The sequence below is a fragment of the Nematostella vectensis genome, chromosome 2 (genome assembly GCF_932526225.1).
Source record: "Nematostella vectensis chromosome 2, jaNemVect1.1, whole genome shotgun sequence".
NCBI classification, from domain to species: Eukaryota; Metazoa; Cnidaria; class Anthozoa; order Actiniaria; family Edwardsiidae; genus Nematostella; species Nematostella vectensis.
In genome coordinates this window covers 19,763,824-19,784,697 of record NC_064035.1, presented here as the reverse complement: position 1 = coordinate 19,784,697, position 20,874 = coordinate 19,763,824, and the positions used below count along the sequence as shown (strand labels likewise).

General features: G+C 40.0%; 2 protein-coding genes across 3 annotated transcripts; one reads left to right on the top strand and one right to left on the bottom strand.

Moving 5' to 3' along the window:
* Window positions 1-1,535: 1,535 nt before the first annotated feature.
* On the top strand, window positions 1,536-7,093 carry LOC5500406 (zinc finger protein 330 homolog). The gene is made up of 9 exons (XM_048723529.1): window positions 1,536-1,811; window positions 2,003-2,022; window positions 3,051-3,121; window positions 3,241-3,320; window positions 4,019-4,145; window positions 5,152-5,256; window positions 5,380-5,426; window positions 5,698-5,815; window positions 6,717-7,093. The coding sequence occupies exons 1-9, from the start codon at window positions 1,689-1,691 to the stop codon at window positions 7,010-7,012; spliced, it is 987 nt and encodes a 328-aa protein (XP_048579486.1). The 5' UTR covers window positions 1,536-1,688; the 3' UTR covers window positions 7,013-7,093.
* Window positions 6,599-20,869, bottom strand: LOC5508502 (cysteine synthase 1). 2 transcript variants are annotated; one of them, XM_048723527.1, is made up of 15 exons: window positions 20,736-20,869; window positions 20,080-20,114; window positions 19,430-19,470; window positions 19,124-19,219; window positions 18,810-18,860; window positions 18,658-18,731; window positions 17,258-17,395; window positions 16,783-16,903; window positions 16,642-16,703; window positions 13,764-13,833; window positions 13,346-13,434; window positions 12,615-12,689; window positions 8,136-8,195; window positions 7,969-8,014; window positions 6,599-7,595 (listed from the first exon to the last, which is right to left on the bottom strand). In XM_048723527.1, the coding sequence occupies exons 1-15, from the start codon at window positions 20,808-20,810 to the stop codon at window positions 7,549-7,551; spliced, it is 1,080 nt and encodes a 359-aa protein (XP_048579484.1). In that variant the 5' UTR covers window positions 20,811-20,869; the 3' UTR covers window positions 6,599-7,548. The 2 variants fall into 2 exon arrangements, with proteins under 2 accessions (XP_048579484.1, XP_048579485.1); XM_048723528.1 differs by lacking the exon at window positions 20,080-20,114 and having other exon boundaries at window positions 20,736-20,845.
* Window positions 20,870-20,874: the final 5 nt, after the last annotated feature.

Genomic DNA, 20,874 nt, shown 5'->3' with positions numbered 1-20,874 from the left:
GAGAGGGTTATCAACCCTTTGCCCAACCCCCAACCTGGAGGACCAGTGGATCACTCTTCGTCTGGCCCCTACCTTTCGGCCTGTTCGGCATGGGTGTCCCTGCCAGGAGTAAAATACTCCCGCCGACATAGCTCTAGAGGTCATTGGGACACATAAACACCCTCACCACGATAAGGTGGCGATCCCATCGAGGATGACAGTTTCGCACAGCCTTCTTTAAGTGCTCCAGGCATGGTTTCCATTTAAGCTAGTAAGTATAGGCGTCACCCCTAAAAATATATTTAGAGACCAAAAATCTCTTTTGCAACATCATCCCACATGGTCTTTCCACCTCCTAAAAATATCTATTACACAGTCCCTCACAGGCTATATTTGTGTATGTAATGGACTATGCCACATGTGTTTTTGGGTAGCGTGTAAGGGAATCGTAATTGATATTTTTGGGAGGTGGGGAGTCAGAGTTTAATAACAACAACAACAAAAAGTAACTTATTCAGCGCTTAAGTCAGCGTATTCAGCGCTTAAGTCAGAAAGTTTATTCGTTAGAAATGGCTTAGTTTTATCTAGAGATTTTATTTTTTCTCCGTTTTCTGGCTCATGGTCGCAGTCATTTTTGTGCCTGCCACTCAAAAAGTCACGTGCTCAGTAAAGCGATTCACTGGCTATATCGGCTTCCAAACTACTAAGAATTCTTAAGCAAGTTTCGACAAGTTCTTGTGCTGATTCGGATGGAGCAATAAGTGTGAATGGAGCAATAAGTGTGAACTTTAGAAGCACACTAGCATACACACATTGGCACCAGTCGGGCCAAGACGGGACGCTAGCACAGTCTATTACCCGTGCAGTTCGGCAACCATGGACAGCTGTTTCGTCCTTATTAGGACTCGTCAGCATGGCATAGCCGGTTTGCCTCAGTTAAACTTCATCGGCAAAAAAAACTGCAGGGCGACTTCGACACGAACGAAGTGCTTTAAACCACAGCTTAGATCCATGAGGGATCTAGAGCTGCGACCGGGCTAGCGTGATGCCAATTGTGCGGATCACGCATGCGACCTTTGCTAGTCTTAAACTCCGTCGGATAGCCAAACTATCCTTGCGAGTATGTATACATAAATGTGAACTTTAGAAGCACACTAGCATACAATAAGCAGAGGTGGGGGTGGAGAATGAAGACTTTGTTGCCTGTGTAAGGGAAAGGAGGGGTACTGTTTAGCAAAAGTCGTCAGCGAGGTGGGGGGGGGGGACTGGACCTAATTTGTTACCTCTTTCTTCCCCCTATATAAGCCCACTAGTTAGTTGACGATCAGAAATTTCTCAAAAATCCTCTAGATACTTATTTGACTCTTGCGCGCAAATTATCTTGTTTATTTACTAAAATATATTCTTGCATTTTCCCCTGAATAAGGGGGTGTTCCTGGGTCGTGGCTTTTCCACTGTATTAGCTGTATGGCACCTTATATCCGGTTATCCTGTGTTATTTGTCATGTGTGTCAAGTAAATGAACCTAAAAACTAGTGCCCAGTTTCACTCTCTCGCGAAATGACGCCTGGACGACAACAACGTTCTGCAACAAACTAAGTACCAAGCAGAGCCTTTGATTGAACAGACAGTTCTATACAACCATATTTCACGTGTTGGTTTGATCGTATGACGGAAATTATCTTACACGTAAAGAGTATTTATAAAACATGCCAAAGAAAAAGACGGGCGCGCGAAAAAAGGCCGAGAAGCAACGAGCAAGGCAAAAGGACATCCAAGCCGCATCGGGAAGGAATAAAGCATTGATTGAACACCCGTGCAATCTACAAATGGTTAGCTTTGATTTACAATCGAGTTTGTATCATATTTTACAAAGGTGATTTTAGACATGCTACCTTACCGGCCAAGGTGTCTATCTCCTAATACTAGTAATTCTATGTGTTATGGCCAATATGTGCTTTATTGTGATGTTTTAATCGAACTGTATTTTGTTTGTTTTCCCATGTTGCGTTCGTATCGTCAGGAATGCGACAAATGCAAAATGTAAGTTATACACCTATTTCAACTAAGGTTGCACTTAGAGTATCTATGTGTCGTAACATGCGGTGGTTCATGGGTATCAAGTGAATAGGTAAATAAGCGAATATAAAATACAAATCCAGGTTTCAATTGCTGCAGAATTCTTGTTTCATTCTTATGAACATTCACAAAGCTTTCAGATATGCCTAGTGCACACTAGCGACATATCGACATAACGACATGGGCGCGCACACTCTTATATTCAACATAACGACATGGACATAACGACATAAGAGAAAAAACATGTTTTTTTTCTTTTATGTCATTATGTCCATGTCGTTATGTCGGGCTAAACATAGTGCGCCCATGTTGTTATGTTGCTAGTGTGCACTAGGCAATACAAGAAATCAGCCATTTATGTGCTACCCATGAAACACACCGCGGGTTACGACACATGGATTCTCGAGTGCAACCTTATTCGAAATAGCTGCAAATAACAAGTGATGCTTATTGTTTGGTACATAATGCCCCAATATATAGCAGAGATAGGATAGGCTTCATATTATAACAGTTTATTGCAAAATCAAGGCTGATTGTTATATGAGTAAATGGGCCAAAGTGTCTTACTTGATTTTTCTCAAAAAATTTTTAGATAATTTTTAATCTAATCCAGTAGAAGTTTTCACCTTGAGCCAAAATAGTGCTCGACTTTGTAGGAGCTTATGTAGACCAGTAATGAAAATTACCTGGATGAAATGAGTCGTTCATTACTGATCTAATTTTTAATCTATCTAAAAACATACATTTTTTTGCATGTTTTTACCACATTGTCACATAATCATGTTTTTACATGTTATATAATTTCTTAAGCTGAAAATGCTAGGTACATGTTTGCAATTTATTCAAGAAAGCTTATGGAGTTTTAACACTCACAGACATTTTGACTTATTTCTGATATGCTATTAATTTAAACAAGAAAATTATCTTAACACATATTTTGTGTCGCTTAAAACTCTGGATTATCTTTAAATAAAACATTTTTTTACATACAGGAGACAAAAGAGCAGAGCATTTTGTTATTTCTGTAATGCTCTACAGAAGCTTCCTGTTTGTGGACATTGCGGTGAGTAAAAACCCTATCCTGTTGGTTTAAGAGTACAGTGTGTATGGTCTTTTTTGTACCTTTTTCAGTGTGCATTTGTATATAAAAGAAAAATCTTTGATGAAAATCTGATTGTGCAGGTAAATCCAAGTGTATGATGAAGACTGGTGACTGTGTTATCAAACATGTTGGAACGTTTACGACTGGTCTTGCCATGGTGGTAAGGAAATGTTACATGTAAACAGTATTGTGTTATTTGTAAACAGTGTTGCATTATGTTGTGTTAACAGTGTTGTTGTCTTGCCATGTTGGTTAAGTGGGAAATTTCTTGCCGTGTCGGTTAGTGGGAAATGTTATGTGTAAACAGTATTGTTATTGTTATTTGTAAACAGTGTTGCATTATGTTGTGTTACCAGTGTTGTTGTCTTGCCATGTTGGTTAAGTGGGAAACATATGCCGTGTTGGTAAGTGGGAAATGTAATGTGTAAACAGTATTGTGTTATTTGTAAACAGTGTTGCATTATGTTGTGTTAACAGTGTTGTTGTCTTGCCATGTTGGTTAAGTGGGAAACATCTTGCTGTGTTGGTTAGTGGGAAATGTAATGTGTAAACAGTATTGTGTTATTTGTAAACAGTGTTGCATTTGCCAGTGCATTTCTTGTGTAATAAAAGTTGTGTCAACAAATTTCTTTAATTGATGCTCATGTTTGGCTAAGGGTACTATTTGTAATCCATGTTGTATGATGTTGTGAAGGGGATAGTATTTCAACATGTTATTTGGATAAATGAATATTAGCTATCGCTATCACTATCTATAAGAATAGATAGTGATGTAACACAAATGTCCATGACCTGAGAACAATAAGAATCAGGTACTTCACAAATTCAAGAGAATTGCTTTTATTGTCATTTTTTCAGGGAGCGGTTTGTGATTTTTGTGAAACTTTCATTTGTCATGGAAAGAAGTGCCTGACAACACATGCGTGTGAGTGCCCGCTGAGAGAGGCGGATTGCTTGGAGTGTGAAAGAGGGGTGTGGGACCAGGGTGAGTGACTTACTGTTATCTTTATATTGTAACATGTTATCTTTATTACATGTGATTACAGTTGCTAGCCTCAGTCACCCTGAGAAAGGCTGTTGTAAATACCGAAAATATAATTTTTCTAAATGTCTAGTTTTCTCTGTCTCAAAATTCAGAAAATTTGAAAACCATGAAAGTTAGTAGATAAGTGCTCAAATTGCACCCTGGATTCCTTAATATTAATTATACCTTGTTTTTATAGCACTGGTCTAGAAAACTATTCAGACAAGGTTAATCCACATTGCATTGGTACTAATTTTGTGATATGTACCTCAGTTTGATTGGGAACCACTGTACTTTTCACACTATTTGCAAAAAACATAAATGCAAAAATATAAATGCGAAGGGAAAATACAAAATAGCATGCATAATATGTAGTAGCTTTATCAGTTATGTGTTATTAGTTATGGTAGACTGCACCATATCTATACTATAGCTAGGAATAGTTGTGGTGGTAATAAACAACCTTCTAAGGGGTCTTGTAAAGTTAAAAAAAATCTGAAAAAAAAATACTGGATAAAGGTGACCCCACCCCCACCCCCTCAATGACCTGCCATATATCTGGTAAATATGTATTATGTTCAATGACCTGCCATATATCTGGTAAATATGTATTATGTTCAATGACCTGCCATATATCTGGTAAATATGTATTATGTTCAATGGCCCGCCATATATCTGATAAATATGTATTATGTTCAATGACCCACCATATATCTGGTAAATATGTATTATGTTCAATGGCCCTGCCATATATCTGGTAAGTATGTATTATGTCCAATGGCCCGCCATATATCTGATAAATATGTATTATGTTAAATGACCCGCCATATATCTGATAAATATGTATTATGTTCAATGACCTGCCATATATCTGATAAAAATGTATTATGTTCCACCTCCTTATCCAATGACCTGCCATATATTTGATAAATATTATTTATTATGTTCAACATGCATTTTGTTACAGGTGGGAGGATGTTCCGGTGTGCTTACTGTGACAAATTCTTATGTGAGGATGATCAATTTGAACACCAGGCCAAGTGCCAAGTACTGCAGTCAGAGTCATATAAGTGTGAGTCTTTTAAAATTTATAGTGTGATTTTTCAAGAATTATTTCATTATTTTATGACCAAATACTAAATGCTGCTGCATTGCATATTACAGTTTTATTAGAAAATAAAATATTGTTTGCTAGGTGGCTCCTGCAATCGACTGGGCCAGTATTCCTGTTTGCGGTGTAAGGTATGGTTTGCAATATCCATTCATTTAGTACCAGATACAATTCACTTGATCACTCAATCAACATCACATCACATCACATCACATCACATCACTCATTGAATTTGCTCTTCTGCTTTAGCTATTTTTGTAGTTGTTTTCTAGTGCTTAAAGACGGCTGCGGCTTGTTAACATAACTTAGGCTGAGGCAGTGAACATAACTCTGAATGTTATCCCCTCAAAAGTATGTTTGATCTCTATTGAGTGCTGATGTGATGTGCTTTTCGTTCACTAGGTGTGTTTTTGTGAGGACCATGTGCGGCGCAAGGGGGTGAAATACACACGTGGCCAGGCCATCCCTTGTCCAAAATGTGGACATGATACTAAGGAGACAAAAGAACTCTCCATGTCAAGTAAGTTTGTGAAGAAGGAAAATAAGGTTTACCTTATTGGTACTAGAAAAATAAGAAAAATAAAAAATTGGAGGTTATTTAAAATTTCGCAATATTAAAGTTGTTGGAATTTCATGTCTCTTAAATTTAATTTTTTTTTAAAAAAATTCTTGATACTCTCGGAATTTAAGGTCTCGGTAAAGGTAAACGACATGTCTGCGGAAAAAAATATTGTCGCACCGCGATTTTCACTGCATGTACAAACTATATCAAATAAAAGATAAATTTATAAATTATCTCCTGCAAGTTTTAGTTTTGCAATAGCTAATTCCGTGTTTAAGTTTTGAGGCCTCAAACTCAAATGTATGGAGTTTACTTTAGAGCGTAATGCACCTTCGCATTATTGTTCAGATAGATGATCTAACAAAGTGTGTGAGGACTTTTCGTTATATGACACTGTCAACAAAATATAACGAATCAAAGTTGGAACTCTCATTTATGGCTAAATTTGGACATGAAAAGTCCTATAAAAGCAATCTTCGGTCAAAAATTCCTCACACACTTTATGACATGGCATAATTATCTATCAGATCCTGAAAATTTGCAGGCGATATCTTAAAACCCGTCACGAGGTCGCGATGTTTTGCAAAAACCACAAAAACAAATAGTGTCAAATTTACCTTTACCAAGACCTTAAGTAATGTGACAAATATAATACCAATAAGGTATTTACAAAAAAGAATAATGATTTATTACAATTTTTTTGAGCAACTACAATATAAAATTTTCAATTATGTCATTTCAACAAGTTAAGGTTTTTTTTATTCACCAGTACTGAGATTTATAATATTATGTATGTAATGTAATAACCTTGGTATTGTAATAACCTTCCATTATACTTATTTATTCTGATGATCTATAGCAAGGACACATGCATATGGCCGCCAAATGCAAGATGATGATGATGATGATGACTATGGTGGCAGTGGTGGTTTTTCTTATGGGGGTTATGGTTCTTCTGCATCTACACAAAACTATGGTGATGATGATGATGATGACGACGACGATGAGGATTACGATGAAGATGATGACAATGATGAAAGTGAAGAAGAAGACGATGACATGGAGAAAGAAGGAGATGTTGAAGATGAGACAAGTGACAAAGACAGTGTCATGGCAAAGATGGCACAGCTACAAATGCCAGACAAAGATGGCTAACATTTTAATGTCAGGGTTGTCCCTAAAGGCCAGCCAAACAAAAAAATATATTTGCTGCTGATTAAAGACTAGTGAACTACATTTGACGAACTTGATTTTCTAGCTAACCTGTAGACAAATAGTGTAGGGGCAACAATAAATATTGGGGAAAATAACAGTCTATTATTTTAATTATAAGTATAAATCAATAGTTAATCTTAAAAGTGTCAGACGTTTACAGAAGAACACAATTGACTGGAATATAAAATATATTTATAGAGACATCACAGACAACTTTACTTCTCTAAAGAAAAGAAAATTAACATAATGTTTTAAGAATGAGTTGTGTCAAGTCGTTGAGCTAAATAGTCTTTTATTTTACTAACTTATTCTATACTAATAACTATTTGAAGGAGTCTTCTATTCATTAAATTTTTCAATAACACAAACTTTAATTACAAAAATATGTCTGTTATTTGACCTCAAGATTTAGATTATAAAAAATAGGAATAGGGGAAGTGATATTTGATAACTGATTGGATGTTTGCTTGAAATTCTCAGTACAAGGAGTGGTGATATCGTTCAGGTACAGCATCTAGAAGTCCTGTGAGAAATTACAAAAAATTATTACAAACATGACTTTCATTACTAAACGTTTTATACTGCTACCCAAGCCTAGCATACAATGCAACAGCAATGCAGCCAGAGCAAGTGCTATTCATTATAAAAGAACCATGAGCTCTAGGATTGTACAAATTATCACAAAAGGCTTTAAAAAATTAAAATTGAAAATTTATGTGGGCATTTATTTCTCATACATCACAGGTGAATGACCCATTTCACCAAGCTTATCTAGCAGAAAAGTGATTTTGCATGATATTGGATGATTCTATTGCTCTTTGGCCACAGAATCAAATCTCAATGTTGGCAAGTAAATATTACCATTATATTATCACTTTATTATTTAAAATGCTCACCTTTGCTTTCTAACCAACTTTTATTATAAAGCCTGTTGAAATAACGCTAAAAAACAAAAAGAAAGCATTTTTCAGCATAGTATTACATATACCGATAACAGTATATATAATAATATAATAATAATTTATAGAAATAACAAATAAAATATGAAACAAATAGTGTATACCTGCCCTGTATCACAAAGACATGTAGCTATTGTGTGGCCTGGCCCAAGCATTTTGGCAACCTGTTGAGAAAATAAAGCTACTAATGGAACTTCCAAGCAACATATAAGCCTTCAGAGTTGTACCACCAGAAAAAAAGGTGGTCAAAATCATAAGACTTTTCACAAGCTGATTTTGCTGGTGTAGTGTAATCTTACCTTGACAGCAGCACTGCTGGTGTAGTGTAATCTTACCTCAACAGCAGCACTGCTGGTGTAGTGTAATCTTACCTTGACAGCAGCACTGCTGGTGTAGTGTAATCTTACCTTAACAGCAGCACTGCTGGTGTAGTGTAATCTTACCTTAACAGCAGCACTGCTGGTGTAGTGTAATCTTACCTTAACAGCAGCACTGCCGGTGTAGTGTAATCTTACCTCAACAGCAGCACTGCTAGTGTAGTGTAATCTTACCTTAACAGCAGCACTGCTGGTTTAGTGTAATCTTACCTTAACAGCAGCACTGCTGGTGTACTGTAATCTTACCTTAACAGCAGCACTGCTGGTGTAGTGTAATCTTACCTTGACAGCAGCACTGCTGGTGTAGTGTAATCTTACCTTAACAGCAGCACTGCTGGTTTAGTGTAATCTTACCTTAACAGCAGCACTGCTGGTGTACTGTAATCTTACCTTAACAGCAGCACTGCTGGTGTAGTGTAATCTTACCTTGACAGCAGCACTGCTGGTGTAGTGTAATCTTACCTTAACAGCAGCACTGCTGGTGTAGTGTAATCTTACCTTAACAGCAGCACTGCTGGTGTAGTGTAATCTTACCTTAACAGCAGCACTGCTGGTGTAGTGTAATCTTACCTTAACAGCAGCACTGCTGGTGTAGTGTAATCTTACCTCAACAGCAGCACTGCTGGTTTAGTGTAATCTTACCTTAACAGCAGCACTGCTGGTGTAGTGTAATCTTACCTCAACAGCAGCACTGCTGGTGTAGTGTAATCTTACCTCAACAGCAGCACTGCTGGTGTAGTGTAATCTTACCTTAACAGCAGCACTGCTGGTGTAGTGTAATCTTACCTTAACAGCAGCACTGCTGGTGAAGTGTAATCTTACCTTAACAGCAGCACTGCTAGTGTAGTGTAATCTTACCTCAACAGCAGCACTGCTGGTGTAGTGTAATCTTACCTTGACAGCAGCACTGCTAGTGTAGTGTAATCTTACCTCAACAGCAGCACTGCTGGTGTAGTGTAATCTTACCTCAACAGCAGCACTGCTGGTGTAGTGTAATCTTACCTCAACAGCAGCACTGCTGGTGTAGTGTAATCTTACCTTAACAGCAGCACTGCTGGTGTAGTGTAATCTTACCTCAACAGCAGCACTGCTGGTGTAGTGTAATCTTACCTCAACAGCAGCACTGCTGGTGTAGTGTAATCTTACCTTAACAGCAGCACTGCTGGTGTAGTGTAATCTTACCTTGACAGCAGCACTGCTGGTGTAGTGTAATCTTACCTTGACAGCAGCACTGCTGGTGTAGTGTAATCTTACCTCAACAGCAGCACTGCTAGTGTAGTGTAATCTTACCTTAACAGCAGCACTGCTAGTGTAGTGTAATCTTACCTTAACAGCAGCACTGCTGGTGTAGTGTAATCTTACCTTAACAGCAGCACTGCTGGTGTAGTGTAATCTTACCTTAACAGCAGCACTGCTAGTGTAGTGTAATCTTACCTTAACAGCAGCACTGCTGGTGTAGTGTAATCTTACCTTAACAGCAGCACTGCTGGTGTAGTGTAATCTTACCTTAACAGCAGCACTGCTGGTGTAGTGTAATCTTACCTCAACAGCAGCACTGCTGGTTTAGTGTAATCTTACCTTGACATCAGCACTGCTGGTGTAGTGTAATCTTACCTTGACAGCAGCACTGCTGGTGTAGTGTAATCTTACCTCAACAGCAGCACTGCTGGTGTAGTGTAATCTTACCTTAACAGCAGCACTGCTGGTGTAGTGTAATCTTACCTTAACAGCAGCACTGCTGGTGTAGTGTAATCTTACCTTAACAGCAGCACTGCTGGTGTAGTGTAATCTTACCTTAACAGCAGCACTGCTGGTTTAGTGTAATCTTACCTTAACAGCAGCACTGCTGGTGTAGTGTAATCTTACCTTAACAGCAGCACTGCTGGTGTAGTGTAATCTTACCTTAACAGCAGCACTGCTGGTGTAGTGTAATCTTACCTTAACAGCAGCACTGCTGGTTTAGTGTAATCTTACCTTAACAGCAGCACTGCTGGTGTACTGTAATCTTACCTTAACAGCAGCACTGCTGGTTTAGTGTAATCTTACCTCAACAGCAGCACTGCTGGTGTAGTGTAATCTTACCTCAACAGCAGCACTGCTGGTTTAGTGTAATCTTACCTTGACATCAGCACTGCTGGTGTAGTGTAATCTTACCTTGACAGCAGCACTGCTGGTGTAGTGTAATCTTACCTCAACAGCAGCACTGCTGGTGTAGTGTAATCTTACCTTAACAGCAGCACTGCTGGTGTAGTGTAATCTTACCTTAACAGCAGCACTGCTGGTGTAGTGTAATCTTACCTTAACAGCAGCACTGCTGGTGTAGTGTAATCTTACCTCAACAGCAGCGCTGCTGGTGTAGTGTAATCTTACCTTAACAGCAGCACTGCTGGTGTAGTGTAATCTTACCTTAACAGCAGCACTGCTGGTGTAGTGTAATCTTACCTTAACAGCAGCACTGCTGGTGTAGTGTAATCTTACCTTAACAGCAGCACTGCTGGTTTAGTGTAATCTTACCTTAACAGCAGCACTGCTGGTGTAGTGTAATCTTACCTTAACAGCAGCACTGCTGGTGTAGTGTAATCTTACCTTAACAGCAGCACTGCTGGTGTAGTGTAATCTTACCTCAACAGCAGCACTGCCGGTGTAGTGTAATCTTACCTTAACAGCAGCACTGCTGGTGTAGTGTAATCTTACCTTGACAGCAGCACTGCCGGTGTAGTGTAATCTTACCTTGACAGCAGCACTGCTGGTGTAGTGTAATCTTACCTTGACAGCAGCACTGCTGGTGTAGTGTAATCTTACCTTGACAGCAGCACTGCTGGTGTAGTGTAATCTTACCTTGACAGCAGCACTGCTGGTGTAGTGTAATCTTACCTTGACAGCAGCACTGCTGGTGTAGTGTAATCTTACCTTGACAGCAGCACTGCTGGTGTAGTGTAATCTTACCTTGACAGCAGCACTGCTGGTGTAGTGTAATCTTACCTTGACAGCAGCACTGCTGGTGTAGTGTAATCTTACCTTAACAGCAGCACTGCTAGTGTAGTGTAATCTTACCTTAACAGCAGCACTGCTGGTGTAGTGTAATCTTACCTTAACAGCAGCACTGCTGGTGTAGTGTAATCTTACCTTAACAGCAGCACTGCTGGTGTAGTGTAATCTTACCTTAACAGCAGCACTGCTGGTGTAGTGTAATCTTACCTTGACAGCAGCACTGCTGGTGTAGTGTAATCTTACCTTGACAGCAGCACTGCTGGTGTAGTGTAATCTTACCTTAACAGCAGCACTGCTGGTGTAGTGTAATCTTACCTCAACAGCAGCACTGCTGGTTTAGTGTAATCTTACCTTAACAGCAGCACTGCTGGTGTAGTGTAATCTTACCTTGACATCAGCACTACTGGTGTAGTGTAATCTTACCTCAACAGCAGCACTGCTGGTGTAGTGTAATCTTACCTTGACAGCAGCACTGCTGGTGTAGTGTAATCTTACCTTGACAGCAGCACTGCTGGTGTAGTGTAATCTTACCTTGACAGCAGCACTGCTGGTGTAGTGTAATCTTACCTTAACAGCAGCACTGCTGGTGTAGTGTAATCTTACCTCAACAGCAGCACTGCTGGTGTAGTGTAATCTTACCTTGACAGCAGCACTGCTGGTGTACTGTAATCTTACCTCAACAGCAGCACTGCTGGTGTAGTGTAATCTTACCTTAACAGCAGCACTGCCGGTGTAGTGTAATCTTACCTTAACAGCAGCACTGCTGGTTTAGTGTAATCTTACCTTAACAGCAGCACTGCTGGTGTAGTGTAATCTTACCTCAACAGCAGCACTGCCGGTGTAGTGTAATCTTACCTTAACAGCAGCACTGCTGGTGTAGTGTAATCTTACCTCAACAGCAGCACTGCTGGTGTAGTGTAATCTTACCTTAACAGCAGCACTGCTGGTTTAGTGTAATCTTACCTCAACAGCAGCACTGCTGGTGTAGTGTAATCTTACCTTAACAGCAGCACTGCCGGTGTAGTGTAATCTTACCTTAACAGCAGCACTGCTGGTGTAGTGTAATCTTACCTTAACAGCAGCACTGCTGGTGTAGTGTAATCTTACCTCAACAGCAGCACTGCCGGTGTAGTGTAATCTTACCTTAACAGCAGCACTGCTGGTGTAGTGTAATCTTACCTCAACAGCAGCACTGCTGGTGTAGTGTAATCTTACCTTAACAGCAGCAGTCACATTAAGCCCTGATGATGCACCAACAAAGAACCCTTCTTCATGTAACAAGAAAAATGTCTGAAAAATGACCACGTCTTCATGAGACAGAAAAGAGGTGTGTGCAGAAGTAGAGTACATTCGTGCCTGGCCTTAAGGGCCTATGGTATCTTTTGAGCCCGTTGCTAGGGAAATTTGTTTGTTTTATAAAATCTTCTGTTTTATGTCAAATCTCTTGGAACTTTCAACATAAGTGTTTTAGACATAAATGACACAAGTGATGACGTCATCTGACCCCTCCCATATGTAAATAAATTCCATAAAAAAGTGACCTATGATAGATGGGTGGGGACCAGGGGGAGTACAGCATGTGGTAGGATGGGGGTGGGCATTGTATGGAAAAGTTGACAATACAAGACTGGACCAGAATTTAGACCTGAAACATTTTCAAACTTAAACTATTTTCAAAATCACTCAAATCTTGTTACTCTTTATTTCTTTTCAGTAAAAACAATCGATAATGCCTTTTGAAATCCAGCACAGGCACTAGCAACTGTTTTCTAACAGATACCTGGACCCAAAATTCTAACCCCTAAAAGATGAGCCAGAGGGGGGGGGGGGGGGGGGCAAAGCCAGTTGCTTCTCAATTAGGATGTCTCAGACTTTCAGCTCAGGTTTTCATGGCTTGCAAATTAATGACAAAAAAGGAACAACACAATAGCCTGAGTTGGACTCACCATTTCCACCGCTTCCTTGTCAAGTACGAAAACAGCATCATCGATGGGAGCCCCCTGCAGGTTACTTGTAACCCTGCCTTGCCCAATTCCTAGAATAGATACCAGAGAATTAGCTTTTGTTGAAGTTTTTAATAACATCTTCAATATTGTACACAGTAAAACTCTAAAAAAACAGATCTAAACAAAGCATATCAAATTGCAATTATTTTGTTAGATTTAAAACAAAGTGGTTTGTTTCCATCAGTGTTCATCAGTAAAATTGACATGAATGTTAATTAATGTTCTCGTCTTTTTGTCTGAATAACGGGACAGGGCCAAGATTCTTGATATTCCTGTAATTGAGACAAGTGAGGTGTGTGGCCCACACACTTCATTGTAACCCATGACCCAATACAAACTTCACTGAATCCTACTGTACCTTCTGTTATAGAGCTGCCTTCAGTTCGTACAAGTTCACCAATTTTAAAATAATTATAGAGGACACTTCCCTATAAAAAACAAACTTGTTTTGGTTGCGGGCAGAGCTAATTTAGATGCTGCGAACAAACAGGCAAATATGAGATATAGGGGAGGGAGTAAGGAGTATATAGGGGGGTATGGTAGGAAGGTATGTATTGTGGTATTTAGGCAGGAGATATGCTATGTAGGGAGGGGGATATGGTAAGTAGGGAAAGAGATATGGTATGTAGGGAAGGGGGTATGGTATGTAGGGAAGGAGATATGGTGTGTAGGGAAGGGGATATGGTATGTAGGGAAGGGGATATGGCATGTAGGGAAGGGGATATGGTATGTAGGGAAGGGGGTATGGTATGTAGGAAAGAGATATGGTATGTAGGGAAAGAGATATGGTATGTAGGGAAAGAGATATGGTATGTAGGGAAGGGGGTATGGTATGTAGGGAAGGAGATATGGTATGTAGGAAAGAGATATGGTACGTAGGGAAGGAGATATGGTATGTAGGAAAGAGATATGGTATGTAGGAAAGAGATATGGTATGTAGGGAAAGAGATATGGTATGTAGGGAAGGAGATATGGTATGTAGGGAAGGAGATATGGTTTGTAGGGAAGGAGATATGGTAAGTAGGGAAAGAGATATGGTTTGTAGGGAAGGAGATATGGTTTGTAGGGAAGGAGATATGGTATGTACGGGAGATATGGCATGTAGGGAAGGGGATATGGTATGTAGGGAAGGAGATATGGTATGTAGGGAAGGAGATATGGTATGTAGGGAAGGAGATATGGTATGTAGGGAAGGAGATATGGCATGTACGGGAGATATGGCATGTAGGGAAGGGGATATGGTATGTAGGGAAGGAGATATGGTATGTAGGGAAGGAGATATGGTATGTAGGGAAGGAGATATGGTTTGTAGGGAAGGAGATATGGTAAGTAGGGAAAGAGATATGGTTTGTAGGGAAGGAGATATGGTTTGTAGGGAAGGAGATATGGTATGTACGGGAGATATGGCATGTAGGGAAGGGAATATGGTATGTAGGGAAGGAGATATGGTATGTAGGGAAGGAGATATGGTATGTAGGGAAGGAGATATGGCATGTAGGGAAGGGGGTATGGCATGTACGGAAGATAAGGTATGTAGGGAAAGAGATATGGTATGTAGGGAAGGAGATATGGTATGTAGGGAAGGAGATATGGTTTGTAGGGAAGGAGATATGGTAAGTAGGGAAAGAGATATGGTTTGTAGGGAAGGAGATATGGTTTGTAGGGAAGGAGATATGGTATGTACGGGAGATATGGCATGTAGGGAAGGGGATATGGTATGTAGGGAAGGAGATATGGTATGTAGGGAAGGAGATATGGTATGTAGGGAAGGAGATATGGTATGTAGGGAAGGAGATATGGCATGTACGGGAGATATGGCATGTAGGGAAGGGGATATGGTATGTAGGGAAGGAGATATGGTATGTAGGGAAGGAGATATGGTATGTAGGGAAGGAGATATGGTATGTAGGGAAGGAGATATGGTATGTACGGGAGATATGGCATGTAGGGAAGGGGATATGGTATGTAGGGAAGGAGATATGGTATGTAGGGAAGGGGATATGGTATGTAGGGAAGGAGATATGGTATGTAGGGAAGGAGATATGGTATGTAGGAAAGGAGATATGGTATGTAGGGAAGGAGATATGGTATGTAGGGAAGGAGATATGGCATGTAGGGAAGGGGATATGGTATGTAGGGAAGGAGATATGGTATGTAGGGAAGGAGATATGGTATGTAGGGAAGGAGATATGGTATGTAGGGAAGGAGATATGGTATGTAGGGAAGGGGATATAGGTATGTACGGAAGGAGATATGGTATGTAGGGAAGGAGATATGATATGTAGGAAAGGAGATATGGGTATGTACGGAAGGAGACATGGTATGTAGGAAAGGAGATATGGTATGTAGGGAAGGGGATATGGGTATGTACGGAAGGAGATATGATATGTAGGGAAGGAGATATGGTAAGTAGGGAAGGATATATGGTATGTAGGGAAGGAGATATGGTATGTACTGGAGATATGGCAAGTAGGGAAGGAGATATGGCATGTAGGGAAGGAGATATGGTATGTAGGGAAGGAGATATGGCATGTAGGGAAGGAGATATGGTATGTAGGGAAGGAGATATGGTTTGTAGGGAAGGAGATATGGTTTGTAGGGAAGGAGATATGGTATGTAGGGAAAGAGATATGGTATGTAGGGAAGGAGATATGGTATGTAGGGAAGGAGATATGGCATGTAGGGAAGGAGATATGGTATGTAGGGAAGGGGATATAGGTATGTACGGAAGGAGATATGGCATGTACGGAAGGAGATATGGGTATGTAGGGAAAGAGATATGGTATGTTGGGAAGGAGATATGGCATGTAGGGAAGGAGATATGATATGTAGGAAAGGAGATATGGTATGTAGGGAAGGGGGTATGGTATGTAGGGAAGGGGATATGGTTTGTAGGGAAGGAGATATGGTATGTAGGGAAGGGGGTATGGTATGTAGGGAAGGGGATATGGTTTGTAGGGAAGGAGATATGGTATGTTGGGAAGGAAGGTATGGAATCCAAGGTTGTGATAGGGGATATGGTATTGGTACATAGGGGGGTTATGGTATGTGGGAGGGCACATGGTATGTAGGGAGTTGTGGTGAGGTATCTAGGGAGGTGGGGTATGGAATGCATGGAGGAGGGTTTAGTATTTAGGGAAGTGGGGTATCGTATAAAGGGAAGGGGGGTTTAGTATTTAGGGAAGTGGGGTGTAAATGTATGGTATGGGGATGGGAAGGACAGGGTACAAACTTACCTGGGGATCTGCCAGTATCACTTTGACATTAGGGTTTTTTGATTTCAGAAATGATCCCACACCTTGAAAAACAAAGCAATATAAGAAATAATACTATACAATTAATATCAATTTTTCAATATCTCAAAGTTTGGTCATCACCTGCTAAGGTCCCCCCTGTACCAGTGCCAAAGACAACAGCATCTATTTGCCCATCCGTCTGCTGCCAAATCTCAGGGCCCGTGGTCTCAAAGTGTGCTCGCCTGTTAGCTGTATTGTCAAACTGCCAATTACAGGAATAAAGAATTTTGTTCAAGGTTTCTGTTCCCATGCAGAGCATCCAGGCTTAAAAAATGGCTTCAAAGTGAGTGTAAACAAGGACCAAAATTCTTGTAATAAAATTGAAAGTTTGCTAATCTCTCTACTTTTCAAGAGCTTGAATTAGAGAAGCAAATGACTCCAGTAGTGTTAAAACAACTTTTTTTTAGTAAGCCATTGGCAAAATGGCAAGCCAATTACCACTCTTTCAGTGTATCCTTATCTTTTTGCATACAAAGTAAAAATAATCAGAGGATCTTGTTAGTATGGAAACAAACATGGACCTTGCTCCTTGATTCAAGGAAAACAAATGACTTACCTGATTTGTCCAAACACCATTCTCAATACTCTCAGCATATCTTCTTGCCTGGTGATTATAGTTCATCTGATCATCAAATGGAACCACAGGTACAGGCCTCACCTCTGCACCTAAAGCCTTCAGCAAATCCATCTTCTCCTGTGTAGGAAATCAAGACCCTTAGATGTCAATCACATGATTAGAAACACCCCTCAACCTCTATGTGCCATGGAAAAATACCTGGGGTGTGAAAATCCAGCTACATGCAAAGCTTGTTTTGAGTTAATTAATTTTTTTGGAATACAGGGAGTGGGGCATGTCTACTCCAGGGCCAATAAGGGTGAGGGGCAAAGGGGGGCATGTCTACTCCAGGGCCAATAAGGGGGAGGGGCAAAGGGGGGCATGTCTACTCCAGGGCCAATGAGGGGGAGGGGCAAAGGGGGGCATGTCTACTCCAGGGCCAATAAGGGGGAGGGGCAAGGGGGGCATGTCTACTCCAGGGCCAATAAGGGGGAGGGGCAAGGGGGGCTTGTCTACTCCAGGGCCAATAAGGGGGAGGGGCAAGGGGGGGCATGTCTACTCCAGGGCCAATAAGGGGGAGGGGCAAACTCCAGGGCCAATAAGGGGGAGGGGCAAAGGGGGGCATGTCTACTCCAGGGCCAATAAGGGGGAGGGGTAGGGGGGGCATGGTCTCACCCCTGATATTTTCAAAAATCCTAAAGAAATGAGCAGTGCGGTAGCTTGGCCATCCAATCTTCTGAATGTCTGTATGGTGCCCCCACCGCACCAATATGATTTAAAGCCATGTAATGGCCCACCCCTGTCTATAATTTCAAACAACCATTTAATTTTAGTCTGCCAAGCAGTGATTTTCCACTCTTATTTTTTGTAGAGACTATAGGGTGTCCCAGAACAATCCATGACAAAGACATGGGAATATTGCTGTAAGATATTGCACTGTTAGCTTTTGTTATTAGCCAATGTAATTAATTTCAGTGTAATATAAGCACCCTTTAGTCTAGCATCTTCTAAAAGGAATATTGTGGCTGCTATTTCCAAATGGCACCATGGCGGCACTTTTCCAACAATTTCCAACGCCCTTCAACTATCACCGTTTTATTCCTTTACAAGTTCTCTCATTTAACATTTCACCGCAGCGAAAAGCGAAGCGGTTCCTAAACACACAAATACACCACTTAAATAACTATAAAACAATACAAATAGCATCTAAATTTACAAATGAATCAAATAAAACAGTACTCAAATATGTCCTCAAAGTCCTACAAACTCTGATAAACTAGCTGATTAACAACAACTTTTGTGGCCCCCAAACTCGCCACAACACGTCTTCCTTTCCTAATCAATACTGCAATCGATAATCCCGCGGGCGTGCGGGCGTCCGCTACAAATATGTTAATTACCTGTGATTGGTTGTTTGGCATGTATATGACACATTTGTAGCCTTTAGCCAAGCAAATATGTGCTAACCCAATGCCTGGTGAAAGATGATTGTAAAGGAAACATTAAACCCAGAATTTACAAGGTTTCAACCAGCTTTCAAGAATTATTACACCTGTGTTGCCAGCTGTCCCTTCTACTACTGTCCCTCCTGGCTTTAGGAGACCTGCAACCAAATAGGAGGTAAGATAGCATGGGGTGTATATATATTATTATCATAATAGAACCTAGTGAAACTAGTGTCAATATTGGCCAGGTCTTGTTAAGAAACTCATGAAAAAAAAAAGGGGAAAAAAGGGTGCTTGTGACTTCGAAATATACACAATAAAATACCTGCCAATGCAGTTATGCAATAAGCATAAAACAGAAAAGAAACAAAAGTTGAAATTAGGTTTAAAGTGTGGCTAGTGGGCCTGGCAAGAGATGTACCTTTTTCCTCCGCTTCTTTTATCAAAAAGAGTGCTGCTCGGTCCTTTACAGATCCGCCGGGGTTCAAATGCTCGCCTTTCACTGTGATATTACAGCCTTAACAAAGAATACTTTCTCTTGATAAACATGTTTATTTAAGAAGGATATTAGTTCTAACAAGTTATTGGTTGTATTTTTGTAATTATAGTATTATTGAATAAATTATCATTTATAAAATATCATTTTGGTTAAATTATTTGCTGTTAAAGAATGTATATATAAAAGACCTCTACTACTATAATAGCAAGCTATCTACGGAAGGCCTACCAGTTTCATCGCTCAACTTGTTAAGTCTGATTAATGGGGTTCTGGAATGAAAAGAAGCACAAACCATAAAACTCACTTTAAAACCCAGATCACTACCATTTAAAAAAAATTAAATTAACACTGAACAGCAATAGAGCGTCAACTATCCAATATTCAAGTCAATTTCAGGTTTGAAAATTCTGTGAACTCTTGTTTTTGACTTTCAACAGATAAATTGCCTTCTGGCTTATATCATTCAAAATCCTTGAAGCATTTTCATTGGCCAGCACATAACTGGCAACTCAGTTTTCAAAGGACACTCCTGGTTTTAGCCTTCATCTCCCAGCAAAAAAAATATCTAAATTTTCTAAACATTTACAGTTATCTCCCAGAAAAATTCATCAAGAATTTCTTATATAGTTCTTGTATTTGAAGCACAATCTCAGGGTTTTTAAGCTTTCAAGGTTGGCAAGTATGCTAGCAATGAAATAATTTCCAATCATGTCACTTCTCTGCAAGGCTGTGACCAATCAAACAGCACCAAATGCTTATCCATTAGTTGGCTGTGACCAATCAAACAGCACCAAATGCTTATCCATTAGTTTGAACCATAGAAACCAGAAAGTGGTTTAGTTGAAAAATGGTATATCAAACAGTCACATGCTCTGTACCTTCCAACAAGATCAAGAAACCCATGTCGAATGTCCTAAAAGACAGCAAAATAAGTCCAGATTTGTACACCATGTGCCCCCTCCCCCCACCCTTCATGACAATAATTAGAAGGAAAGTTTTTGTTGCTAACCAGGAAGGGAGGGTGGGAGGGTAGGGGGGGGGGGGTGGTAGGCACCCAATGCTTTTCCCAAGGAGCCTTGTGACTTGACTACCCAACGAAACTCCCATTCTCCTACGTACCCTGTTGCTACAAAGCACCAAACAATGATTTCATGCAGACTACTTTCTGTGGTAGAGTTTTACTTTGAATAACTAAATATCGTGATCTCGTGGTAGACCGCATCGAGACTTTGAGGTCAAAGTTAGTGTGTTCTGAGGTTAATCAAGTTAATACTGATTAAATATATATTGCCTAAATTTCCAACAAACCCTGACCCCGGTTTCTACAACTATTCTAATGTATGATAAGTTCGATCATAACAATTTGGAAAAAGCTAAGCTTATAGTTATAATCCCTTATAATTAATATTTCTTTATTGTTAATTTTAATCCTTCGCGGGCTATTAAATTATATCGTCGTAAAAAACATCTACTAACAGAAATTGGCATATCTTGTTTCAATAGTTAAATAGAATTATGATCAATATTTACAAACCTTGCTGACATAGCGAACTCTTGCATTTCGCGGAGAAAAGTAGGAGAATTTTATTAGTCCCCTGATGGCGGCCATTGTTTTATTTTGGATGTCCTACGGTTATATATCGATAGTTCGATTTTCGTCGATAAATCATCGG